The sequence below is a fragment of the Drosophila montana genome, unplaced genomic scaffold (assembly GCF_035044405.1).
Source record: "Drosophila montana isolate Dmon_TW-CO22-7 unplaced genomic scaffold, ASM3504440v1 contig_3617_1, whole genome shotgun sequence".
Lineage (NCBI taxonomy): Eukaryota > Metazoa > Arthropoda > Insecta > Diptera > Drosophilidae > Drosophila > Drosophila montana.
Window position 1 is genome coordinate 301,728 of NW_026998502.1, and position 27,522 is coordinate 329,249.

General features: G+C 41.6%; 5 protein-coding genes across 9 annotated transcripts in view; 2 read left to right on the forward strand and 3 right to left on the reverse strand.

The window, feature by feature from the left end:
• CLIP-190 (Cytoplasmic linker protein 190) overlaps positions 1-1,502 on the forward strand; it is a 31,629-nt gene extending 30,127 nt beyond the window's left edge. Inside the window, exons 16-17 of the mRNA XM_064692499.1 lie at positions 868-1,079; positions 1,151-1,502. Of these exons, the coding sequence (XP_064548569.1) occupies positions 868-1,079; positions 1,151-1,197 (259 nt within the window). The 3' untranslated portion in view covers positions 1,198-1,502. The remainder of the gene's footprint in view (positions 1-867; positions 1,080-1,150) is intronic.
• On the reverse strand, positions 1,166-2,142 carry Rpb11 (DNA-directed RNA polymerase II subunit RPB11). Its single transcript, XM_064692502.1, has 4 exons — positions 1,985-2,142; positions 1,827-1,916; positions 1,597-1,771; positions 1,166-1,535 (listed from the first exon to the last, which is right to left on the reverse strand). The coding sequence occupies exons 1-4, from the start codon at positions 2,035-2,037 to the stop codon at positions 1,500-1,502; spliced, it is 354 nt and encodes a 117-aa protein (XP_064548572.1). The 5' UTR covers positions 2,038-2,142; the 3' UTR covers positions 1,166-1,499.
• Positions 2,143-2,249: 107 nt separating this feature from the next.
• On the forward strand, positions 2,250-5,174 carry LOC135435441 (putative E3 ubiquitin-protein ligase UBR7). The gene is made up of 2 exons (XM_064692500.1): positions 2,250-3,395; positions 4,543-5,174. The coding sequence occupies exons 1-2, from the start codon at positions 2,579-2,581 to the stop codon at positions 4,917-4,919; spliced, it is 1,194 nt and encodes a 397-aa protein (XP_064548570.1). The 5' UTR covers positions 2,250-2,578; the 3' UTR covers positions 4,920-5,174.
• On the reverse strand, positions 3,440-4,510 carry Rsph9 (Radial spoke head protein 9). The gene is made up of 2 exons (XM_064692501.1): positions 4,043-4,510; positions 3,440-3,979 (listed from the first exon to the last, which is right to left on the reverse strand). Exons 1-2 carry the CDS (start codon positions 4,388-4,390, stop codon positions 3,482-3,484), a joined length of 846 nt encoding a protein of 281 aa, XP_064548571.1. The 5' UTR covers positions 4,391-4,510; the 3' UTR covers positions 3,440-3,481.
• Dif (Dorsal-related immunity factor) lies at positions 4,973-26,050 on the reverse strand. Of its 5 annotated transcripts, XM_064692495.1 has the most exons (7): positions 18,800-18,971; positions 12,001-12,045; positions 10,864-11,385; positions 10,417-10,799; positions 10,284-10,359; positions 8,141-8,254; positions 4,973-5,941 (listed from the first exon to the last, which is right to left on the reverse strand). In XM_064692495.1, exons 1-7 carry the CDS (start codon positions 18,819-18,821, stop codon positions 5,175-5,177), a joined length of 1,929 nt encoding a protein of 642 aa, XP_064548565.1. In that variant the 5' UTR covers positions 18,822-18,971; the 3' UTR covers positions 4,973-5,174. The 5 variants fall into 5 exon arrangements, with proteins under 5 accessions (XP_064548565.1, XP_064548563.1, XP_064548562.1 ...); XM_064692493.1 differs by lacking the exons at positions 4,973-5,941; positions 8,141-8,254; positions 18,800-18,971 and adding an exon at positions 26,007-26,050 and having other exon boundaries at positions 8,275-10,359; XM_064692492.1 differs by lacking the exons at positions 4,973-5,941; positions 8,141-8,254; positions 18,800-18,971 and adding an exon at positions 25,781-25,855 and having other exon boundaries at positions 8,275-10,359.
• Between the last annotated feature and the right edge of the window lie 1,472 nt (positions 26,051-27,522).

Sequence of the window (27,522 nt, forward strand, 5' to 3'; positions counted from 1 at the left end):
TATATGATATAGTGGTCCGATGTAAATAAGATTTTACATAAATGAAGGGAACATAGTGCAACTTATAAAAAACGAGTTTGGCCAAGCTATCTTTAAAAACAAAAAAGTTTTCCATAAAACAACTTAATTTTCGACCAATCGTTCGTATGGCAGCTATATGATATAGTGGTCCGATGTTGTTAAGATTTTGAATATATATGAGGAGCATAGTAAAACTAATAAATGCCGAGTTTGGTCAAGGTATCTTAATAAACAAAAAAGTTTTTCAAACAAAAACCTACTTTTCGACCGATCGTTCCTATGGCAGCTAAATGATATAGTGCTCCGATGTTGCTAGGATTTTGTATACATATGAGGAGCATAGAAAAACTAATAATTGCCGAGTTTGGTCAAGGTATCTTAATATACAAAAAAGTTTTTCAAACAAGAACCTACTTTTCGACCGATTGTTTATATGACAGCCATATGATATTGTGGTCCGATGTTGTTAGGATTTTGAATATATATGAGGAGCATAATAAAACTAATAAATGCCGAGTTTGGTCAAGGTATCTTAATAAACAAAAAAGTTTTTCAAACAAGAACCTACTTTTCGACCGATCGTTCATATGACAGCTATATGATATAATGGTCCAGCTGGTACCGACATATGTACTTCGTGCAACAGTAAGAGGCAGTTTCATAAAGATAGCTGTAAAACTAAGAGACTAATTCTCTCTTTCAAAACCCCTATTTTAACTCAAAAGACAACTCCTGTCAAAATGTCAGCCTTCTATTCCTTATAGTTAACCATTCAGTCAATCAGCCAGGACAATCTCTTTTATATACATATTATTTATATTGTTATTTATAATCCCTTACTTGCAGGCCACATGCTTTTGATATGCTGAGCAAGCGCAAGCCGGCGCCGCGTCTCTTTTGCGATATCTGTGATGAGTTCGACAAGCACGAAACTGAGGATTGTCCATTGCAGGCAGGTGATGAACGCGACTATTCCCCGCCGCCACCCGCCGAGGCGAACAACAACGAGAAGCAGCGAAAGTTGCCCACTCCACGCAAATACTGCGATTCCTGTGAAGGTAAGTAATTCGATCCTTTGATTAGTAGATGCCAATTGCATGCATTCATTCCATTTTCGATTCCATTTCAGTTTTTGGACACGATACGAGCGAGTGCGCCGACGATGAGACCTATTAGAGCTTAGATAATTTTGTTGGTTGTTTACACACATACATATTTTGTACGACAGTTGTTCTTGTAATCGTAAAGCTAATCAATTGTTTGGAACATATTTTACCTCGGCAGTGCTACGAACTTTTCTAATAGGGTTTTGCACCCAGATTTTCGAGAGGGATTATGTTTTGCACTAACATTCTCCATTTAGATTTTGTGTTAACGCGTGATTTGATTTTTTAAAGTGTTTTTTTTAGTTTATTTACACAAATAGTGAAAATCTTTCTGTTTCGTAAATTTTTTGTAAAAATAAAGAGTAACTACAATTAGTCGCCGCCCTCCTTCTTCTCCTTGATGGCATCCTGCAAAGAAACATCAATTTATCTGCTGACCCTTCAAAAATAAACCCTAAAGTCAGCCTACTTTAAACCGCTCCTCGAAGAGCGACAATTCAGCGAGCAGATCCGTGATGGCGTTCATGAACGCCTCCTGTGGCGAATAATCCGCCGTGGTCTGTATCCGGATGACGAACTTGTGCTCCAGCGGATGCGGCACTTTGTAGCCGGCGAACAGCACATTGGGATCCTTGAGCAGCTGACTGTGGCAAAAAAATAAATAACACTACTAAATTTATCACAAACCGGCTAACTTACTTGCGGATCATGTTGCCCAGTGTGTGATCTTCCTTGTTTATGGTGAATATTGCGGCATTTGTTACCTTCGTGTCCAATTCCTTGATGATTCTGTGCCGCCACAAAGCAAAACAAAGTCAAGTGCGGTCTGCAAAATGTTTCTAAGAGAGTTAACTTACTTTTTCTCGCCTTCGTAAAGCAAAAACGACTCAAAAGTGGGCGGCGCATTCATTTTGACGTTTTAATTATGAACAACGAAGAGGAACAATTACAATTGTTTATAAAAATCAGCCGCAAACAAGAAAATGGAATGCGCGTGTGTTGGAAAATATATGAAACACATTTACCAGCACTACAACTATCGATAATTCATCGCATTGCTTGCGCATAAATTTTGCCCATCTCTGTTGGTGTTGGAAAACTTTATTTCATCGTCAAGAACCACTAGTTCGTGCAAAACAAAAATATAATTTTGTGTTAATTTTGTTAAATGAAATGTGGAATACGTAGCAACAAACTATAGCCAAATTTATTATCAAAGTTTTAATTTTTCATATAAAGTACACACTAGTGCATTTTGTGCGCCGACAAAATCCGATAGAACCGCTCAAATGAACTTCAGCTGATGCACTCTCAGCTTCGGTTTTACGAACGCCGCAAAACTAGCTCGCAGTTTTTTTTTCTGCGCCAAACAATAGCGTTCTCGTTTATTGTCCGTAGAAAAGAAGTTTTACAAAATCAATTTCACTGAATAAACTAAGATTGCAATCAAGATGAGCGACGCAAATAGCCCGGCGCAAGCTGCAGACGTGGATGAGGTTAATCCATTGGAGCAATCGACCATTACAATGCTCGATGTACTCGAAGAGGAGAAGGAAATGGAGGAGGAATACGCAGCAGTGCTCGGCGGCTCCGATGAAAAGGCCTGTACATATGCCAAAGGCGCCATACAACGTCAGGCGCTCTACTCTTGCCTCACCTGCTGCCCGGAGGCGCGCAAAGATCTGACAAAGAGCGCCGGCGTCTGCCTGGCCTGTTCCTACCGCTGTCACGAGAATCACGAGCTAATCGAGCTTTACACTAAACGCAACTTCCGTTGCGATTGCCCAACTCTGCGTCTGGGCAGCGATAAGCGTTGCGCTCTGAATCCACAGCTGGAGGCAGTCCAGCCGCCAAATGCGGAGAATCTCTACAATCAGAATTTCCAGGGCTTGTACTGCAAATGCAAGCGACCCTATCCCGATCCCGAACGCACCACGGAGGAGCTAATGCTGCAGTGCGCCATCTGCGAGGACTGGTTCCATCTGCAGCACATGCAGGCGCCGAACGTCTCTGAAAAATGGCTAGATGCGTGCAGTGAAATGATCTGTGACTCCTGCATGGAACGTCACGAGTTCCTGCGCGACTACACGGGCCTGGCACTGCAGCCACAAGGTGAGCAGAAGGAGTCCAAGACCGAGGTCAATGTAGCTGACAACCAGCCGACTGCGAGCGAGCAACAGTCGCATTCCGAGGAGCCGGCTGAAAAACGCATCAAATTGTCTGCCGACGACGAATGTCGTCGACCAAAAACCCCCACGGGACATACAGGTGAGTGCGCATTATTGACTCTACTCTAGTTAGTACTCGAATAGTTGGTTTATGCCAGCAACTGAAAATATATATATATTGGTATTTCAATACATAAAGAGCAAATCAAAGTTCTTGCGACCATCGCCCAGATACAGGAAGCCATGCTTGCGCGAGTTGAGCTTGTGGAAGAAGGTCATGCCCAGCCAGACGCACGACTTGATGATGGCGATGCGCTCATTGCGCTGCATGTTCAACGAAAAGGCCTGGCCGAGCGGTATAACGCCATCGATGGTGTCCAAAAAGTCAATGGCATAGTTGTAATCGCTGCGCTTTGACAGATTTGTCTTCAAATCGTTGCGCGGCAGTCGATACAGCTGGTAGTAGGATAGATTGTCGATTTGCAAATCGTTTAGGCCGCGGAACATTTGATTCGGTATAACGCGACCATCGACCATCTTGTAGAGTGCGCCGCGTGGACAAATTGCGCTCTCCTCGCTTATGATAAACACTATGGCAGCCAGACGTTCCTCTTCCTTGAGCTTGATCACCTCCGGGCGACTGATGCTGACCACCTGATTGGCCACAATATTAAATGTCGGATCCTAAAACCAATTTAGTCCAATTTAGTACTCAAGCCGAAGATTAAAGTTTGCTAGACAACGTACCAGATTGACATAGGTCTGTAGACTGGGATCGCCGACAAAGGGATCGGGTGCTAGGATCGTGGCCTGAAAGATTTTCGGGCTCTGCACAAAGGGCAATAGCTGCCATTGATACTGGTCCAAGCTGTAGAAGTACTTGCGATCCTTTAAGCAATCGTTCGTGTAGCCAAAGGCAATATAGTAATCATTCTTGGTGGCCGTAATGCGTCCCCAAAAATACATGCCCGAGAAACGATTCTCCTGGAGCAGCACAATCAGCGAATTCTCAATGAGTATACGCTGCTCCGGCGACAACTTGCGGCCGCAATACATAAGGCATTCCAGCCCTTCCGAAAAGTACTCAACGTTCATGTTAGCTGCTCAATTTAAACCGTACTTACGATATTCTAGTTTTAAATACGAATGTTTATGGATTTGTGTGGCCCCGTCGACTAAGCTAGGACTTAATCAGGAATCCAACACATATATATATAAACCTGAACTAAAGTGATTTCTCTAAACAGGCACCGCCTTCTGGGCCAATGACTGGCGCAAATCTCTGTGTAAGTGCGACAAGTGCTTGGAGATGTACAAAGAGCAGTCTGTGGAGTTTCTGTTGGATGACGAGGACCCAGTCAAGGATTACGAGGAGCGCGGCATGAAGCGCGTCCAGGAGAATTCCAGCTATGAGCAGGGCATACGCGCCCTGGCCTCCATTGATCGCACCAAGCAAATCGACGTGATCACCGAATACAATCGCATGGGCGATAAGCTAAAGGAGTTCCTGCAATCGTTTGCCGCCAACAAAACAGTTGTCACCGAGGACGACATCAAACGTTTCTTTGCCGGCATGCGCAGCGAGAACCATACGAATCTCGGCCAGCCCTATTTCTGTCGTTAAACACACACATATTTACCTATTGAGTATTCCTAGTAGTTATATACATATAAACATTCCCCAAAGTATGGAATTTATTGTAAAATCTTAAATTTATGGTCTTCATATATTTAACAGCAACAATTATTCGGAGCATACGAAATGAGATTCGAGTAATAAGCTATGCACGTGGCAACTATATCTAAATAGCCAAATATCTATGTACAACTGGCTCTACGAATATACATATACATACACACATATATATATATATATATACTATACATATGTATTATCATTTCTATTTGGATTGTTCGCCTGACTCGCCATCTCCAGATTGCTGAGCGTCGCCTGCAAGTCCCTGATTATATCATTTGGATCGATGTGCTCTATGGCTGTATAATCCATTAATGTGCTGCTCAGTATTAAATCGCTAAAGGACTGATTCTCCTCCAGCTGAGGTTGTGGCGCAGGCGGCGGAGGATGCACCAGGAGCTGAGGCGAAGCCTGAACTTTGACATCCTGCTGAAAGGGCAGGCAATTCGTTTCATATGCTGGACTCGTGGCACTAAACACATTTTGGTTGTTGTTGTAACCATTGTTGTTGTTGTTGTTGTTGAAGCTGGTAGGCGTTATGCTGCCTCCGTTGAACATGGTTGTTGTGTTCCAATTGCTGGATCCGTTGTTGACGCTTATCGTGATGTTCAAGTTCTCCTGCTGCGTCTGCTGATTGAGTAGCTGCAGCAGCTGCTCCTGCTGCTGGCCCGGACTGGGCATCTTGTGCAATTGTTGCTGCAGCGCCGTCACCGGCGCAATGCTGTCCGCTGTGCTGCAGCTGGATGTGGGCGAGGCAGGAAAGTTGTAAGTGTTGTACGAACTGGCCGCCGAGGGGCAATTCCGTGTGCTGTCCATTTCATAGAGCAGCTGCTCGGCCTTGATCTCTTGCGGCACATAGCTGCCGGTGGGACTAGGAGTATGTCCATTGTAGCTGCTTATGGGCGTCATGAGCAGCGACTGTCCTTGTGCCACGCCCAGTGGCTGGGTTGCTGCAAAGTATCGGAAAAGTTCATTAGCAAAACTGTCAAAAACAAGACAAAACTTTCGCTTACAGTCGAGTTAATGAGCGCTACAGAAACTAAGCATTTAAATGTGAACAGCCATAACAACAACATCAATGCGAAAATATAAGGACAACTAAGCAACTTGTGGCAAAACTTAAAAGGTCACACAACTGCAACAACAACAAAAAGAACAACAACAATGATATTTTCATTCATTTGACAACTTACGTGACCAAAGACTTGATTCATACGAGCCTGTTGCGATTCTTTGGCTAGCTAAACTTGAAGCTAAACTGAACGGGAGACAATATAATATCACATCTTCGGTTATCCGAAGTCTTTAAGCAATTCTAAATGGCTGAAGGTATATAGATATATTGTCAAATTTTGTCAGGACTCGATTCGTATCATGTTGAAAACTAACCAAGTTTTTTATCATGTCAGAGAATTACCCTACCAGCGTATATACCCCGGCCGTGCCCGTAGTACGTATAAAATAAATAAACAAAGAAGCAAACCTCGTGAAAATCGAATGAGATTTGCCGAGTTAAGGGGGTGGGAAATTTTGACACATGTCTATATGGGATATTTCACTTGAATATTGACCAAGTATAATGTTGCTAGATTAAGCTGCCAAATTGATCTAGAGGCAAAACCATGAACCAAGAGCCAAACCTTTTGAAAATCGGTTAGGTTTTGACCGCGCTATGGGGGTGGGAAATTTCGCCCTATGTCTATATATAATAGGATATTTGAGGGTTCCATATTCACTTCAATTTTGACCAAAAATAATGATGCCAGATTTAGATGCCGAATTGTTCTAGAGGCCAAACCATGAACAAAGACCCAAGCCTCGTGAAAATAGGATAACATTTGACCAAGTTATGCGAGTGCGTATATATATAAGTATGATATATGTGTGTGTGTGTCATTATGTGTTTATGTATGTATTTGGCCGTGTGTGTGTTAGTGTATGCATGCAGTTATAAATATATCTAATACCAATTGCAGACCAAGCTTATTTGTCGCTGTGCTGCAAATTTAAATAAAACGAATTTCTACCAAGTGCTCTCCTCCTCGATTCTCAAGAATTCAAGTAGGCTCTGCAGCTTTTGTTGCATTTTTAGTTAGTGCCTGGCAAGTGGCATGGTGATTAAGTCAGGGGTGAGTATGTTTGTAGGTATGTATGCATGTATGTATGTATGTACGTATGTATGTATGAATGTACGTAAGTTTATATGTACGTATGAATGTACACATGTATGTATGTACGTATGTATGTTTGTATGCATGTAAATATGTATGTATGTATGTATATATGTATGTATGTATATATGTATGTATGTATGTACATATATATGTAGGTATGTACACGTGTATGTATGTGTGTACATATGTATGTACGTACACATGTATGAATTTATGTGCGTATGTATGTATGTTTGCATAAATACAAACAATCAAGCATTTCCGCTCTTACGGTTTGGTCTGTGCGTTGGTCACCAATCAGTCAGTCAGTCAGTCGGTCAGGACAAACAGTTTTATATATAGAATAAGATGAAAGGGTCTAAATTGTAGGTAATTATTTGTTATTCTTAATATTAGATAGTTCCAACTAATTTAACGGACAATTAAAAATTAAGTAAAATATTGACAATTTATGATCTTCGCTCATTTTAGAAAAGCTATGATTAACATTTACGACTGAGTTCGACAGCTCTTTGGCGATTTTAGCAAAAACTTTATTTATTTAATTCAATAACACACAGGTATTAAGGTGTTCTTCATATATATATATGTATATATATATATATATATATATATATATTATAATACGAGGCAACAACAAATTAACAGATTACCAGAATAGCCAACTGCATTCTACAAATTTCAAAAACGATTGGTCCACCAAGGGGGGCTTTGTGTCTGCTACTAAACGAGGAGACTAGCATATGAATATGTTTATGTTTATGTTTATGTTTATATAGAACTATAAGGGGACAAATTCGTGTGATTGCAAATGTGTGAGTGTGTGTGTGTGTGTGTCTGTGTGAGCATAGGAACTTTTCTTTAGCTGGAGAATGAAAGACGCCCAAATATATATGCTATGTTTTTTTAAATATGTGTTAATGGAAGTTCGTAGATTACTTGGAACCCAACACCGCATATCAATAGCTGACTTACATAACATTTTCGACTGTTTGTGATTCGGATTCTGCTGCATAATGCCAGACAGCTTTCGCTTGACACTTTCGGTGGCTTTGCGCGCATCGAGGCGGCATTTCTGGGCCAAAGCATCTACAAAGACAATTGGGAGTTGGTTATGAGATTAACTGTGCTTAAGTTCTGTGTGCATAGACTAGAGGTACACGCATATATGTCATATATATAATACTGAAAGAAAAGACGACTAGACAAAAGTTGTAATTTAACGTTTAAATTGTGTGCGACAATCCGATTCACTGCAGCCCGTTGGCCTCGGCCAGACGGCGTGCAATCTCATCGGCACTCAGAAAGTCAGCCTCCCCCCCTTCGCCGCCCACAATTTCGCGCTCCGGCTCCGGCGATTTGCTGGTGTAGAGCGCAAAATGCTCCGCCTCGGACAGATCGACGCTGGGATCGAGCACGACGCCGTAGGCGCCCTCGCACAGATTCCTAATGCTCTGGCGATCGGCAATGGCCACCAGCTCCATATTCCCATCACTGATGGGTATATCCGCCAGCTGGAGCGTGCTCAGCGTCTTGCGGTCCAGCGGACGTCCGTAGGTCAGTGTGCTGGCATTCGAGTAGCTCTCCGGGCGCAGTAAACTGTTCTCGCTGTCGCCGCCCTTTAGCGGTATGTGGATGACATCCGCATCCAAGTGGGCGGGCCGCTTGCCCGAGACGCTGCTCGAGCTGCGACCCACCGGGCGGCCGCCGCTGCGCTGAGGACTCGAGCCGGGCGGTTGCAGTGATCGTATGGAGCTGCGATTCGGATCACCCAAGGCAAACTGGGCCAGGCTTGGCTCGCGGCTGCCAGTGGGCGTGGTCGCCCGTGAACCGAGCGTCGCCTCGTCCTCGGTCCTGCTGCGACGGCGCGAAAACAGACGCGAGAAGAAGCCCTGACGTTTCTTGGGCGAAGCCGATGTCGAGCTGCTTGGCGTTGCCGTGGGCAGCCGCTTGGTGGGACTCTGATCGGGTGTGCGCATAATAATAATGGGCGAGGGCGTGGTGCGTGTGGAGCTGACGCTGCCGTTGCGCGAACGACTCAAGGACACGGAATTGGATACGCTATGTTCGCTGACGCTCAGATCCTGCGAGTTGCGCGGCTTGGGCGGCAGCGGAGGCAGTCGGTGTTCCGGATCTGGCGACGGGGTGCGCGGTGGCAGCGGCAAAGGCGGCGACGGCGGCGTGGCTGGCGTTTGCGCAGCATTCACCCTTATCCTGGGCGCCGGTGGATTGGTCAGCACCACGAGCTCAGCCTCGTCCAGCTGGCTAAACGGATTGGAGGCATGATAGATCTGGCTCTGGGGCATCTCGACGGGATGGTTGTATGCAATCTGCAGACTCGTATATGTCGCCGTCTCATCGAAGTTCTCGTCAATGTCCACCGAGGCCTGGGCGCTGGCACTTACCGGCTCCGGCGGCATCTCCTCGCCCACGGGCAGCTCTTTGAGCGCAGCATTTTCCAGCGTGTCGCGGCGCGAGGCGCTACCGTCGCCCAGGAGCAGTAGCTTGTCCTCGTCGTCGATCAGTTGGTTCGTTATGGTCGTGTTGGCGGTCAGGCTGCTCACATTGGTGAACGCCGTCTGGGCAGTGCTGTGGGAGAGCGTGGGCGTGTCCCCGTTCTCGACGGTGAGGCTATCGGTGCGCTCAAACTCGCTGCTGCGCATCCACTCGTTAATCTTGTCCACGTTGCTCAACGGGCGCGACTGCAGCTGCGGCTGCTGCAAGATTTCCTCCATGGGCGTGGATGTCTGGGTGCAGTCGTCGGCCAGCTGGGGCAGCAGCTGTGGCACCTCCAGCTCAATCTCCATGTCCGGCTCCTGGTCATTGTCATTGTCGAGGCCATCGGTATATTCCGTAACTGTGGCATCCGCCTCATTCGCCTCCGATTCGACGCGTTGCCGCAGCTGCATCTTCTTGACCGCAATCTCGAAATCGTTGAGCGTGCCCGAGCTCTGCTGTTCGTCCGACGAGACCGTGTTCTCGTCCTCGTTGAGATCCACCGGCGGGCACGAATATTTCGTGGCCGTGGTCTCGCTATCTAGAGAAAGTATCTGCTGGAAGACGTCCAGCTCCTGTTTGCGCTTCAGCTTGCGCTGTAGACGCGCAAAGGTTAGCATACCTGGATTGGGATAGTACTCGAAGGGCAGCGCGGCGCTCGTCGCCCGATCCGAGGGACGCTCCAGTTGTAGCTCCACCTGGAAAACGAACAAAATAAATACCAAGTCAAAGGATCTACGCCTGAGCAAACCCACCTGCACGCTGTGTTGTATCTCGGTATTGCGATAACGTGGCGTCTTGAAGACTATGGCCGTCTGCTTGTAGATGTCCGTTGGCTGGAAATCGGCGTAGGCTTCCCAGATTTCGATGCCCGCCTCGTTGGTCTCGAAGAAGCGTATCCTTATGTCATCCTTGGAGATCTTCTCGCACAGCATTATGATCTGATCGCCGCCACTTAACTTGGAGGAGCAGCTGCACAACCGATTGATGGTCAGCTCATTGCTCTTGCCATAGATCGGCGAGGAGACGACCGGATCGAGGGGCACATTGTTGTTGCCCACCTTGATGAAGGCCTGATAGCACAGACGCAGCTCGTACAGATTGATGCTGCTTATGTTGTCTTTGTGATCGAATTTGGCTGGAAAGGGAATCGTCAAATGAGCTGCCTTTAAAAGCTTCCCCTTTGATTGTGCTGCACTCACCATGATACGGATCAATGTTCTTCTGCTCGCGTGCCAGCAGCGACTCGCGCACATCCGTCTTCTTGACGCACTGGATGCCCACTTTCTGCAGCTCCAGGCGACGCTCCTCTGGCGGCAGTCGCTTGCTGTAGACGCCGCTCTTGCAGTTGTCCACCTCCTCCTTGCTGACCAGCCAGTGCGGGTGCTGGCGATAGGGCTTGTCCCGGGTGACGCACGAGACAACGACGACAACGGGTCCGCTGTAGTCGACAATCTCGATGGTGGGAAAGGTTTTCGCCTCCGGCGTTGAGTTCATGCCGGCAATCGACCCAGCCGTGCGCCCCTCGCACTTATAGCGAAACCGAATGATTTTGTTGGTGGGCTCCTCGACAATGCGAATATAGGGGCGCCGTTGAGCAGCCGGCGCCGCCGCCGGCACGGACAGCGCTATGTGGGACGGCATCACGGGCAGCGAGGCGGACTGTGGGAAGGTCTGCGGCATGGGCGGCGCGTTCTGTTCACAGCCGGCATTAAGTATTTCCTCTATACGGAGGGGGAAGCAAAGGGTGCAAGTTAAAAGAGTTGTCATTAGAAAAAAATCAATATGGCAAATTGTTGCAGCAATTTTCCGGAATGCCAGAAACAATTTAGCAAAATGCCCGAGTACATGTCTGCGGCATGTATCTATAAGATACGTGTCAGCTATATATTTATGAATTATGCATTAAAGTGCGGTGTGCCATCTATCAGAGCTATTGTTATGCTCCTCCAAGAGCCCCGGCCAGATGTTAACGTCTGACGTCAAATGTGGCACAACAAAAACGGGGCACGACTCTTTTATGCCACATATTATTATTCTTTTGCTTTCTTGCTTGTTTCCACCACCAACAATAACAACAACTAGAGCTACAATTATGTACAAGTACAACTAAAATTGGCTTTTGGCTGGGATTTAATGTGGCCACTCAAAATTCTCGACGCAAAACTGGCAACAACCAATTGAAAGGCTAATGAAGCCTTCTGCCGATTGAGTTATTGTGGCAAATTATTCATAAGCAGCAGCCCGCACTTATGTTAAAGCCGCATGTTTATACTTATTCAGGCCATAATCGTAGCTGTAGTTGGTTATAATTAGCTCTTAGCCACGTTTATACATACGCAAATCGCCAAAGAGTTCGTCCTCAGCCATTTGATGTTGATTGCCTGCAAATGAAAATAATGATGGATTATCATAAACTGTGTATCTGTCTATGACTAGCATAGTATACTCGAAAACAAGCACTTGATTGGGCTTCAGGATTGATTACATTCACATCTGCTTACTTTTCTCTTGAATACATTTATTTAATAATACTTAGGCTTAGATAGGCAAAAGCTTAAACGGTTTTCTATGCCTTCTATATTTATGACTATATTTACATATTTCTATAAATATATATTTCGGGAAAAAGTTTTGTGAGTTCGACTTTTCTATGATTGATTGCTTTTCAAAGTGAAGTAAAACCAACCAAAGCCCAAATAATTATTTCTTATTAGAAATCAATAAAAAGTTTTCGCTGCTTTTTCCCCTCAGCTGAATATTTACATTGCAAACAACTTTTAGAATAACTCGAAATTTATTTAAATTAAGCACGTTTGTAGGTGTGTTAGACTATTGAGATTTGGAAGCATATATTTAAAATTATCTGTAAACAAATTCGCAAATATGCCCCTGAGGCTCACCCATCAAATTGGTGTATTTATTATATGATGCGCATCAATCTATTTGATATTTGAAGAACTATGTTCATTTAAATCAAACGCAGACCTAATTTATTTAACTTTTTTGTATGAACATACAGTCACACCCATAAGTATTTGCACAGCAAGCATTTGCTACATTGCGTCCGTTTAAAGTAACAAACATTCGATTCGAAATAATTTTCCTGTATAAACAAGTTAATTTTTTGCATAAATCAGTTAAAGTTTTGTAACAAAGACATAATAGTAATTTTTTTAAAATTAATTATATAAAAAATGGCAAAAAAGTATTGGGACACATTATTATAAAACTTAAAAAGATTATATATTTAATTTTACTAATTTTTGGTGGGAAAGCTTTTTTGTTTGGCATAGAAAAAACCAATTTTTTTTTCTCGATATTTTGCCATTCTTCCAATAAAACCGTTTAAAGCTGACTCCTGTTGGAAATGGCCCTTTTTTCTGACCCTCCTATCCAGTTCCTCCCATAAATCTACAATTGGGGTTGGATCTGGAGATTGTGGCCGATGTTGCAAGACATGTGCCGTGTTATGTGCCATATATACATACATATGTGTGTGTATAAAAGTCTGTCTACCTCCTACTTATAAATAACAATTAACTCATCGGGCATCCAGGTGTGCACTTTTGAGTAAATATATTTATATTTATGTATCAACAATAAATAAATAAATGTTAAGACAGTTGAGAAATGCACGCGGGTTAACTCCTAGCATTTGAGTAGATTTTTCAAATATTAATATTTTCTGAAAGAAGTATATTTTATAATGTTGCAAACTCATAACTCAACTGCCGTCAGTTGCAGTACAAGTTTATTAGCCATAGTCCTTGCAGCGTGTAATATAATAAATGCTAAGCATATGCAGCAAAGCGCCAGTTTCCGCTTCTGCACACGTTTTCCCGTTCATATTTATTGCATCAGTCTGTCTGTAGACACACTATGAAACCGGTTGCTTATATAGTTATCAAGGTTATTATATTGTTGTATAATAATGCATATTAAATAGCACTTGGTGTGGCTACAATGGCAAAACAGGACGCCCAATGCAGCATATGCCCCCGTCGACATTTGCATTTTCTGCATATTATTCAACTTTTCACGCAAAGGAGGAGAGGGTAGCTGAGGCTGCGGAGGAGGAGCCATTGTCGGGACAGGCAGGCTACTTGTCCATATGCCAAGCACACGCATGCCTCGAACTGAGTCACACACTCAGAGAGACAGAAAGACAGACACACGTGGGCAGGTGAGAAATTTGCATATGTTAATTTTGTTTACATTTGGAAAGATTGCAACAACAATTTGTACACGAGATTTGTTTTCAACGCTTGCAATTCACACCTAGCAGACGCAGACCCCGCTGATTGTGTCCGGCGTGTTTACGTACACAACACGTTTTACGGGTTTGCATTTCGGGCAGTCCAGCCCCAATGTGGGTCGACTGTGGGGGGGGGGGGGGTCGACTGGGTGGGTCGAGTGACATCAGGAAGTTCTTATTCAGTGATTCGTCGGGTCGTACTTTGTCCTTTGTTCGGTCGCTGTCAATAACACTGAGCAGCAGGATGGAGGCAAAGAGTTTTTGCGTTTTATTTTGCGCTCGTAATCAGCTACCTGACCTAACTATATATACTATATATATAATCAGCATTGACGTAGGAGCGCAGCTTGAGCAGGATTTAGATTTCATGCGTGAGTTACGCCCAAGGTAGGATAGCACAGGTAACTACGACTGTTGTTGAATCGATACGCGACAGCGTAACAATAATATATTTATATAATCTATAACTTTCTGAGAATGTCACCGCAGCGTCGACTGGCATAGACTCTCTCTTAATGCCACATTGAATAACAGCTCAACATTTTAAATTCCAATTAAAAATTTGCGCTTTACTTTGTCTGTTAGTCAGTGTACATTTTTTATTTAATTAAACGCCCAACACGGAGGGCGCAATTGCTGGGCTCATCCAGGCAGACAGAGACAGCGGCTCCTACTGCCAGCCCCCTTTCCCCGCATCCTGCCGCCTATTCCCGGAGCATTGACTGAGCTGCTAATACTTTAAGACAGCCCGCGTGGCACTTGGTGAGTGAAGCAAAATTTAATTCGCATTTAGGCAAAGCTTTTTTCGGTTTTGCATACCCCGTAACTGCAAGCTGCTCGTGAAGGAGCATATGGAATAATTTGAATTTTTAAATTAGTTTGAATTTTTACATTATTATTCATCAAATTTAATTACATTTAAATGTGTATGTGCACGCGTGCAGGATATTTATAAAATTATAGGGTATACCCTGTTCGAGCAGACTTGACTAGTGTCTTTGGCAAATTTAATTAGCATTTAGGCAAAGCTTTTTTCAGTTTTGCATACCCTGTAACTAAAAGCTGCTCGTAAAGGTGCAAATTGAATATATTTTTAATGAATTCTATATTTTTATCAATATTAATTTAAATTGAATGATAAACACACGTTTAAATTTGATAAATTGTGCATTTGCGCGCATGCAAGACATTTCGAAAATTATTGGGTATATCCAATTCGAGCAGTCTTGACTAGAGCCTTCTCTTGGCAAATTAAATTCGCATTTAGGCAAAGCTTTTTTCGGTTTTTATACCCTGTAACTACAAGGTGCTCGTTAATGGGCATATCCCAGCCGAGTAAATTAATTTCAGTTTTTTAATTTTCATTTGATATATTACGCATGTGTACGCATGCAGGATTTTTTCGATGATTCCAGGGTATACGCTGTTCGAGCAATCTTGACTAGGGTCTTCTCACTTGCTTTGCCTTTGGTTTTTCCTATCGTTGGGGGCCGGCGACATAAATCAGCGCTACAAATTGATGCGTAAATAAATGCAAAAGTGAAGGCAGCAACAAAAAGGATGTCGCCCCGAAAAGAAAGAAAAAACGACAACAACAACAACAAAATAGAAATGCTGAATAAAATGGTAATTAAATATGATCAAAAATAGAATGAAATAAACGCCAGACGCATTTGTCATGGCAAAAGTGGAGATATAGAAGGCGGCTGCCATTTACCGCAGAGTTTTGAATTACAAGCCCCAAAATGGCATTTGGTCTATTTGGCACCCTTGCTCCAGCCGTTGCCATATGTGGCGCCCTCTGTGGGGCAGTAGGCTATGGCCACATGCATACATATATAAAGGTATATGTGTATGTATGTGTACATATATGTACGCAGACTAGAGTAGCTGCGGCTGTAGCTTGTCATGTGTTCAATCGATTGGAAAATCGCGTTCTGAAGCGAAAATAAACTCAGCTAAATAGAGAAAATGAAAGCATTGGACCCGAGCCATGCCATGCTGGCAATACTGCGATGGACCTGGGCCAGAGCAGCGCCCCGAAAATTACCAAATCCACACGCTCCACTCCACTCCACTCCAAGCCACCAAATGATGGCCTAATCACACCCAGGCACACACAGGCACACACACAGGCACACACAGGCACACCGGTTGCGCTTTATAAGCTCTACATCAAACACAGAGACACGATGACGAGGACGAGCACGAACTTGTGGAGTAGAACATGGAGGACATGGAGGACATTGCCATTCCCATTCGCACCTCAAGTACTTAAACGGAAGTTTGCCATAAGCCGACATGTGTGTGCGTGCCAGCATGTGTATAAGTACGCGCGTGTGTGTGTGTGTGTGTGTAAATTTAAGACCACTTTTCGTTTGGGATATATAAATTCAAAATAAAAATCAAGCACCCAAAAATCTGTGCGGCAATACTTGGCAACAGCCTGTCACAAAATCATTTAGCTGGACTCTTTTTAAGTGCTGTCTAGCATGTTGTGTGTGTGTGAGTGTGTGTGTTTGTTTGGTATTGTGTGTGCGTGTGTGTGAAAATCAATAGATTCCGAATTTATGATATTGTTTGGCTGACTATATCGATGACACAGCTAGTTGATAGTTTCCATTGGCCTTCAGCCTGTCGCTTACAGCGCAACCATTCGAAGTTCAAATTGTTTTCAATTTATCAAAACTTTTCAATTTTGACTGCATTCGACTTACTATTGATATTAGTTCAAGGGATTGGCTAAAGCTACGTAAAAAAAAAAAAAAAATTCTTTTAATCAATAAACTAATTTGTCAACATATTTTTCAGGTTCTGAAAACGTAAATATTTTGTTTGTTGATTTCAATTTAATTTGATTTCATGTTTAGACATTTTAATTGACACGAGCAGCTCAAACCTAACGAAATGTTATTAAAAAATAAATAATATGATTATGATTGTAAAAAGAAACAAACGGCATTTGCAGTCAGCTACACAGGCTGATATGCCTGGACAGCTTTTGATTATGCTGTGGGAAAGTCCAAGTTATTGTCAAAGAATGTACACAAGTACGTTTTTCTGTTCCTATCAGTTCGCCTATTCAGATAAGGCTGGGTGAGAGGTGGACATGAGCCAGTTGGGTAAATGCTACAGATTTTGGAATAGCCCAATTGGAACGTGCCTATTTATGAGTCAGTTTAGCAAAAATAACTCTACCTGTTGCCGATATTATCGTCACTTTGTCAATGGTTTTGTGGAATTTTTTGTTAAACATATTTGAGCAGTTTTTCCGTGCGCAAAACTAATTAAATAGCAATTAATTCAATTACCAGCATGTATGTAGAGTGCAATTTCCAACATGGCCCCAACGTCTAATTACAAAGGCCAAAAAGTGCCAAGTGCCAACATCTAAAATCTACATCAAATACAATTAACACGAAATCGATTTTCATTTCTTTGCCGGGCAATCAAACGAAAATGTGTTCAAGTTCTCAAACGCCCCAAAAAGAAAAACCAGAAACCAAAAGCATTTTCCAATGTGCCAGAAACCAGACAGCCAAACAAATTTGTATCGCTAGAAAAAAATCATTCTAATCGCCAAAAAAAAAGAAAATTCTCACGCGATGCCCACAAGCCGCAGCATTTGATTATTTTGCGATAAAACTTTTCACAATTCAATCAATTCAACTTTGCTAGCTCTCTGTCACTCTCACTCTCTCTCTCTCTCTCTGTCTCTGTCTCTGTCTCTCAATGCTTCGAGCTCATTTCGGCATGCGTGACTTCGTCCGGCCAGTCGATCGATTGATAAGCTCTTGGTTACAGATACAATTTAAGAACCGTTTTAAAAGTATCTCAAACTTAAATTAAAAGCTGGGTCACCTCAGAGCTGAACTCATGAAGGGCAATGCACAGTCGCATATACCCAAAAAGTTGTTCTCTTTCTGGTTATAACTGCTTTTATCTAACAATGTTTATTTTCCTTATAGCTGCTGTTCTTTTGCTCATAGTTTAATTACCAAAAAATAAACTTTGTCTATTATTTTTGTTAAATTTAAACCCCAGAGCTGAGCTGAAGGGCAATGCACAGTCGCATATACCCAAAAAGTTGTTCTCTGGTTCTAACTGCTTTTATCTAAAAAAAACAATGTTTATTTTTCTTATAGCTGCTGTTCTTTTGCTCATAGTTTAATTACCAAAAGATAAACTTTGTCTATTATTTTAGTTAAATTGAAATCTTCAAATACATTTATGAGTATACGCCTCGATCTGATTGTATACACATATATCTTTATATGCATATGTACGCAAGATTGCGTGCAAAAGGTGCGAGATTCATGTGTGTTTGTTTGTTTGTTTGTTTGCTTTCGTCAATTGCTGAAAACGGTTCCGAATCGTATGCAAAGTTCCCGAACGGGTGGATCTGGTATAGGGGTAGGGGTAGGGGCAGGGTATCTGGGGGGCTGGCAGATAAATCGATATTCGAGTAGCTTTTGGCCATGACTGTCCATTGGCAGCGCCATTATGGAACTATTTCCGTCTATAAATACACGAGCATTAGCCATGGCCAAAGCCTTAAAGACCTTATTGAATTTGCTCCCAAGTTGCGAGTCCCAGAAGGCCCCAAACCAAAAATAAAAAAACCCCGTCCAGTGCGTGTATATTACGTGAATCGCTTTGATTGCAAATGAAATAAACGAAATGTTCCAGATGCCAGCGCACAATTTTTATAAACTTTTTTCACTTGTAAAAATATTTACAAACTGCTTATCTAAATATTTGCGTATTGCCCATGGGCCAACCTTGGGAATGTTTGTCGAATCGCTTCGTATCGATCAATTGCGGATATAGCCAAATTTTGAACAGCTTAAATGCAGCTAGTACAATGTTCCTCAACTTACCGTTGCCAGTCGCATGTGCCATGTTTATATATATTATCTTAAGACTGCAATCCGGATTGGCCTGAACTTTGACACACGCGTTTTCCGCTCCGTTTAGAAAAATCTCTTATGGTATATTTTTAGAAATTATGATTGGTTTGTTGTGAGTTGTTAGCTGCTAATCGGAGAGAGGCTGCAATATGTAAATATTATTTTTTATTGAGTTAAGAGCAGCAATCCACAAATCTTGGGCACCCCCTAGGGGCTGCACTAATCACTCAGAGAATCTATAAAACCAATATATGGGTCTACGTAACAACATATGAAAATTGTTCAAAGTTTCTGCTACCTATTATAATAGTAATACCATAATAACAAATACGATGCCAATTGCCAATAGAGAAAAAACCAAACTAAACAAAACCCCACCCAAACTCATTACATTTACAATAAAAACTGTGATAAATACAATAATTGGCAGTTCAGTTCATGAGTGCGGGATATGAATAAATTACACTCATGCTATGTTATAAAATAGTCGATTCTCTTTGAATAAACTTTATAGCATGTGTGGGTCGATTCTCTTTGTGAAAACTTTATAGCATGTGTGGATTCTACAAATTCTTTATATCAAAATCGGCTGAGCCATGGGAAGATCAAAGCACCGTAAAGACGGAAGATACCTCTGAGCCTGGAGCTTAAAATGATCTTCGCTGACAACTAATATATTCTCCCTCTGAAATCTAAAACACTTGAATTTAATTAATAATCAAAATTGAGGTGGAATTCACACAGTCAACATCTTATCAAATGAATACAAACTGTTGCTCAAGCTATTGATAACGAATGCTGATAGTTAATATTCTCTAATAAATTGAAGCCGACAAGCAAGGTTATCAGCGAGTTCTCAGTTATCGAGTAACCTTATCAGAAATACATATATACTATAAAATGCAACGGAACAGTATGGAAATGCATTCTCTTCAATGCTGAAATTTGAAAAGTTGTCGCAATAAATTTTAAGTATTGGTTCGAAAGACAGCTTTTGATTGAATTTGAATAAAACTGTTCCTAGAACTGCATTGCAATGAAAGCTATTTAGTTGATTTATCAGTTTTGCTGTTTGCAATCTTTAGATTAGCAATTGCAACTAAAGTTGAAATGTGGAGGCTGCTCAATGCACACATATACATGTGTGTGTGTGTGTGTGTGTGTGTGTGTGTGTAATAGAGCTATGGCTAGGTTTGTTGTAGAGCGTGTGGCATAAACTGCGCGTTAGATTTGTTTATTGAATTTATTGCTGCTAACCTTAATAGCTGGTTTATTGTTGTTGTTGTTTTCTGTTTGGGTATTTGTTTAAAACTTGATTAAAACGTGCGGCGGCGAGACAATGTTATAATATTTGTTGTTATTATTTGTTTTGCGTTGTGATTGAATTTTGATTTTCCATATGAGTGCACTTTTCTCCAGCCACGTATATTATATAATTATACATTTATGGCAAGAATTTAAACAGAAACCACTTTTGCTTATCGCCTGGCCTGACTCACGCCAAAAGGCCAAAAACAACGCGCCAAATTATCTTGTTTTGTTTTTTTTTTTGATGTGAAATGTGAATAACGAACACAAAGCGAATAAATAGATAGATCGAAGCGGTTTATAAGAGGCTCAAGCTACTGCTGTTTTATTGCACTGCATTTATACATAAAACTTTGTTAATTGAGATGTGTGTGTGTGTGTGTGTGTGTAGATATGAGCAGCCTGTTGTTTTGTACAAGTTGTCTGTCCGGCTGTCATGTCGCGTATAATTATCAAATCTAAGCACTCGTACAGTCGCGAGTGACTTCCACAATAGGCGGCGACTTAAACGGTCTCTATTAAAAAATTGTAGTTCAACTGTAAATCACAACCCTCGCCGACGAAGTTCACTCTCAAACTGAGCGTTGAGTTTTGTCAGCGCTTAACAGATCGACTCGCACTCACGCTCACACTCGCACTCCCAATCGCGCCAGTGTTGCCAATACAGCTATTTTTTAAAGCTAAATTTGCTTGCACAGGAAATGTAGCCAGTTTTGGCAGCTCAACGACAAGTATGGCCAATTCAGCTATTTTAGCTATTTTTTTTACTTTGGAGCTAGCTACTTTTTGTGAAGCGTAAGTTGGCAACACTGACTCGCACTCTCGCTCGGCTTGAACTGTTGACACGATGTGTGCGCTCGGCTTCGGCTAATGGCTTCGGCTAGCCGGCGGGTGGCGAGCGTCAGCGTCTGCCTCTCGTCTACTTGACGTATTCTCGATATCGTATACGTGATGACGGCGCCGTCGACGCCACGATCGGCCGGCGGCCATTGAATTCCCACTCGCCGCCTGCTGCACACTTTTGTTTTCATCTTGTTGCCGCACTCGCACTCGCACTCGCATTGTTTGCTCACATTTTGGGCTCTCTTTTTGTTTACTTTATATTGGCGGCGTGTGTTCTCCTTCTTGTTTTTTACTACTAATTAATGACGTTACAAGCGCAATATTGAAATATTGTTGAAGATTTATAAGTGGCTGAGGGTGGGTGTTGAGATCTTTATAATACGCTGCAGGTGTTTCAGGTGCTACAATTTGTTTAGACTGATGTGTAGTGATATCTCTTGGCAAGCACCTAGCAACTGCGGATAATACTTTGAAAATTAAGTTCATTTTTCGAAAATCGTATATAAAAATAGATAGTTGATGTAGGAAAATAAATAAATCTTTCCCCAAACAAGTCAAGATTTGACTTATTTTAGATATTTCCCTTGCTCACCCTTGAGCAGCAATATAAATAACCAGCTCTTTAAACCATAAGCCCATAAATTCTCATATATCATATATCCTATTGACACCTCTATTATGGTCCATTTCCCCGAAAATGTTGTATTTGAAACTAACTTGTCTCTGACCCACGGCAAATGGCAAATTATGAAATCTATAAACTGACGCTAATTTAAACACAAAAATTCCATATTTATATGCATATGTATATGTATTTGCGTGTTTGCCTAAAAGCCGACACATCATCTAAGGTCATGTATGTGAACAGTTATTGACTTCATTTTGCTTGCCATTCCATCAAAGTTGATTTTCAGTCATTTTAGCAAACAGCCAAAATGCCAAAATCTGTACACAAAAAGAAAATAAAACAAAATATTTTCTAGCATCGGCAAATTTGTTGTTCGTATATTGCAAATGGTGCAGAAAATTCGTGCATACATACTTATATGTATATTTGTATGTATATAATTCGAATATTTATTTGCTGGTGTTTATGGTGCTGTAACTAAAAACATAGTTTAAACAGCATCAAGTATACGCGGCGTGGGCAACAAATGCATTTTTCTTCGCTTGCCAAGTGCATGCCTGGAAAATTGCTGGCAATTACGTAAAACAAAGGCAAGATCGTAACCAAAAATAGCCGCAAATCAATTTTGATTGCTTATGCAGCAGCAGCTCAAATGTATAAAGATGTTGAATACCACATCTGTGGATTTTTAGCTAGCTGCGATCGCTGCTTATCGAATATATGCAGCAAAGGGATTGGATTGATTGAGTTTGTGACGTCACACGACAAAACGCACCTCAAAAAAAAACAAAACAAAAATTTGGGCGCTACGTCAGAGGCAATAAAACTCGTTTGGCGACTTTTAACAAACTCCCAACTTAAACGAGAAGGAAGTCGCAGAGGAAATACCCTCAATTTATTAATTTTTTTATATTTTTTTACTAAGATTCCACAAAATTTACTTTTTATCGAAGAGATAGATCATAAATAATGAAAAGAAACAGCCAAAAAATATAAAAAATAATTAGGATTAACTATAATACATTCAAATTATAAATAATACTATAGTTAATTACTGCAAAAGAGCGCTAGCGTCCAGGCTTTCAGCTCTAATTTATTAATATACTAGATATATAAACTCTTTCAGTTCAGCTTTAAGAGAAGAAAATGTAAGCCAAAATTTGAATACATATTACGACAAATCATGTTTGATTATAAAGCCGTAAAACTCTCTGTAAGGGCATGCAGAGGCGATAAGAAACACGAACCGCAAACAACACCTCAAATTCCCCTCGAACGCATTTCTGCAATTCTGGCACATGTGCCACTCCAAGGTCACGACGCACTCGAAGAGTCGCTAACAAAGCCGCAGCTCCAAGTGGGGGAAGCGAAAGACGTGAGACGCGAGACGTCAGACGACGAAGAGGCCGAGTAAAAAGTAGTAGCAATTGAGCTGCTAGTTGGGCAACCACTTGTTGTTGTTGTTGTTGTAATTGGTTTTTGTCTCCTTTGGCTTTAAAAGCGAAGCAAAGTAAAGGCCATTGTTTATGGCCAATACACTCTCACACACTCTCACACACACACGCACACACACATGCATGCAGGCAACATAAAAGAGCCAAGCAAAAGGTCGCTGCCGACGCCCTCAAGACAAAGACTTGCTGCGTATAGCATTAAAATTCAAGACACTCGCAAAGCAGAGCCGCGACTGCGACTGCGACGGAGACTGCGACTGAGACGGAGACTGAGGCCCGAAGAGCGTATCGATAACCGAAAAAAAAGATGAGCAAATTACAAATGAAAATCAACTCAAATGTTGGCCAGCTGACGGCATAAACGAAAAGGTTGAGATTAATCGACTAGTCGATGCCCTTTCGTGGTGTAAAAATGATAATATTATGACAAAAGGTAAACAACAACTTTAATATAAATTTGTATATTTATACTAAGCCTTCTCTGGGCAAGATAGATTAGGGATTCATTAGACAAAGTAAAAATGTATACTAAGCCTCTACTGGGAAAAGGCTTCTTCTGCTCAGCTCAGATTGGGACTATATCTGCCGAAGTAGCGCTCGCCTTCAACAGGGAGTTCGGGAAAATCTTGCTCAATAAGAGAGTCCAGTCCTAGGCAAAATCGAAACCCTTCTCCCTTTTGCCAGACTCCCTTTTCATTTTAACTACCACTATTATCATTATTAGCATACTTATTTTGAATATCATTCCAAACCCATGGTAATTTCGGCATACCCAAAGCAAAATGTTGCTTTCAGACGGAAAGACATGCTCTTGACTAGGAATAATAATGCGGCTCAAATATGAATAAAGAAAAAACCAGTCGCTTTGATGGCGCTTTAGCTTGCAGCACTTGATTGGGTTCGGTTTCGGATTCCCCGAATTATGTATGAATCATCAGCGTAGACGCAATTGCTCGACATGTATCTCACAGATACAAGATACTTTTTGTTGCCCCATGAGAGCGACTGCGCGCGCTCTGATGCGGAAACCCGCGATGCTCTCGGCTCAGCTCGATCGTTGCGTCGCTTTTCCAGTTGCGCATAACTTTCCAGTCACTGTCTCTTTTTTTTTGTTTTTCTGTCTGATATTTACTAACCGACTCTGGTTACATCACAAGCGGCAACTTGGGGCAGCTGGAACGTGAGTTCCGCATGCAATGGCAGTTGCTGCGACCGCGTTGCCATCAAGGTTGTCCGGATCTGGATCGATGTATTCAGTATAAAATTTCACAATTTGTTAGAAAAGCAACAACGATAATAAGGCGGAGAGGGACAGACGGACTCGAAGTCAACTTGCTCGACCGATTGTTGGAATAGCAAATCGACAACAACAACAACAATGGCAACCGCAACGACAACATCGAGTCGAGCCATCTACTCGCACATGTATTTGAGTATACTCGCATAGAGACTTGCCTTTATTCGAGTATAGCTGACTATTAATTAATTAATGCGCCAGCGATTTGTGGATGCCATCGCCAACTGCACAACTTACTATTGCTGCAGACGGGGATTGTGTGTGGTGTGTGTATGGTGTGTGTGTGGGGGGAGGGGGGACAAAATTGTAGAACTGGATATAGAGGTTGCAGCTAACTTGCAATATTAGCATGACAATTGCGACTGCATTTTATTTTACATAAGTGTGTTTATTGGGCTATCCTCCAGCTTAGCTAAAGCTATGTACCATATTTATTATTTCTCTGAGAAAATACCTGTTCTATAAATCAATTTTCTATCGGACATTTCGCAATTTAATATATTTTCTTTATATTTATTATTATTTCTATTAGAAATGTACACGTGCATAATATCTGAGAGAATACTTGTTCCATAAATTTATTTTCTATCGGACGTTTCGCATTTATTATATTTTCTTTATATTTAATACAGAAGAGCTTTAGCTTAAACTATGTACCATATTTATTATTTCTCTGAGAAAATACCTGTTCTATAAATTTATTTTCTATTGGACATTTCGTATTTATTAGATTTTCCATATATTTATTATTATTTCTATTAGAAGTTTACACGTGTACTTGTTCTATAAATTAATTTTCTATCGGACATTTCGCAATTTAATATAATTTCTTTATATTTAATACAGAAGAGCTTTGAATGCATTCCACATTTCACATCTCGTTTCTTTTGAAAATCTGGGGACCTGTTTTTTGCATTAATTGTTTGCAGTTATTTGGTTTCGTGTGAATTCGTTAGCAAATGTTCCTAGAACTGGGGGCCCGCGACAGACACGTATCTTAATTTACAGATAATATCTTTAATACAAAAAGCCAAATGCCTAAGTGGTCAATCATGATGACGTGTAACCTGTTCGGAGTGCGACAATCTGGAGATGACGTCTTTCAAGACCATTTCGTTTAATTACTTTTTCCCAAGACGCAAAACTGGAGACTAAATCAAGAATTGGACAGGTAGGGAGCATAGTTAGAATTGAGATTTGATATTCGATTGGGTAAAACCCATTTCATTGATAAACGTGCCGATCTGCACTAGTAAGATTTTGAATATATTAATAGAGCAATTATTTTCAAACGATATGTGTAATTGGAGGTGGTATTTTTGCTGCGGGGCGGGGCTGATTTTGTAATAAACCGCACACAAATCACAAATCCCAAGGCATTAAACATTATTTATAGTGCTTTGCCGTTTTTCAAAACTCACCCAAATGGACTTTTCGCCGCTATTCAATGTTTACTTAAGTTATGTTTTTCCAAAATGTTCGATTCGATTTTCGTAATAGCCACAAACACACACACTCACACACACAAACACACACTCAAACCACAATAAATGCACGTTTTGTTGTATTTTGGGTTTTACTTGATTTTCGAAATTTTTAACTGCATTTCAATTTTTGAAATTTTATTCGTTACATTCAATTTCGCACCTGTCGATTTTCTGGATTTTGCCGTGCCAATGAACCGTTTACCAGCAGCGCCGCGACGATAATGAAACCGCCAACAGCCGCCGTTGGCCACCACAAAAAGCGGCCCAAAAAATTCACTTCAACTTTTTTTCAGCCAGTTTAAAACTTGCCGCAGCCCCACAAAAGCTTTTCGCTCTGCGCAAACGCTGTGGTGAAATACCTGGAGAAAAGCTTCTCTGGGGTTAAAATGCCTTTTTGAATGGCCAAATGCCGAAACCGTTGTTGGCCAACGGGCCGTAGAAATGTAGACAAGCGGAAAAAGGATGAAGCATCTGCTCGAAATACTTCTGGCCGAAATTGTCAAATGACCCGCAATCAATGAACGGATGCTGTGTGTGAAAGTTTGCCGGATATGGGAATGGGTAAGGAAAGCAACTACAATAAGAATCTTGTAGATGTTCCTTAATAACACGAAGGGTTTATATCTTCTAAACATGCAAAGGGTCATTTGCATTTGTCACCATATTTACTGTTTGTTTCTATTTTACTCAATCTTGATTAAATGTGGTTGGAAAATTTTGACCCATGTCTATATAGGTTATTTGAGGGTACCATTATCACATGAATTTTGACCAAAAATAATGTTGCCAGATTTAGATGCAAAATTGTTCTAGGGGTCGAACCATGAACAAAAAGCCAAGCCTCGTGAAATTCGGGTGAGATTTGACCCAGTTATGGTAGTGGGAAAATTCGACCTATGTCGATATAGGATATTTGAGGGTCCCATTATCACATGAATTTTGACCAATAATAATGTTGCCAGATTTAGCGGCCAAATTGTTCTAGAGGTCGAACCATGAACAAAAAGCCAAGCCTCGCGAAAATCGGATGAGATTTGACAAAGTTACGGGGGTGGGAAATTTCGACCTATGTCTATATAGGATATTTGAGGGTACCATTATCACATGAATTCTGACCAAAAATAGTGTTGCCAGATTTGGATGCCAGATTGTTCTAGAGGTCGAACCATGAACAAAAAGCCAAGCCTCGTGAAATTCGGGTGAGATTTGACCCAGTTATGGTAGTGGGAAAATTCGACCTATGTCGATATAGGATATTTGAGGGTCCCATTATCACATGAATTTTGACCAATAATAATGTTGCCAGATTTAGCGGCCAAATTGTTCTAGAGGTCGAACCATGAACAAAAAGCCAAGCCTTGCGAAAATCGGATGAGATTTGACAAAGTTACGGGGGTGGGAAATTTCGACCTATGTCTATATAGGATATTTGAGGGTACCATTATCACATGAATTCTGACCAAAAATAGTGTTGCCAGATTTGGATGCCAGATTGTTCTAGAGGTCAACCCATGAACAAAAGCCAAGCCTCGTGAAAATCGGATGAGATTTGACAAAGTTACGGGGGTGGGAAATTTCGACCTATGTCTATATAGGATATTTGAGGGTACCATTATCACATGAATTCTGACCAAAAAATGTTGCCAGATTTAGATACCAAATTGTTCTAGAGGTCG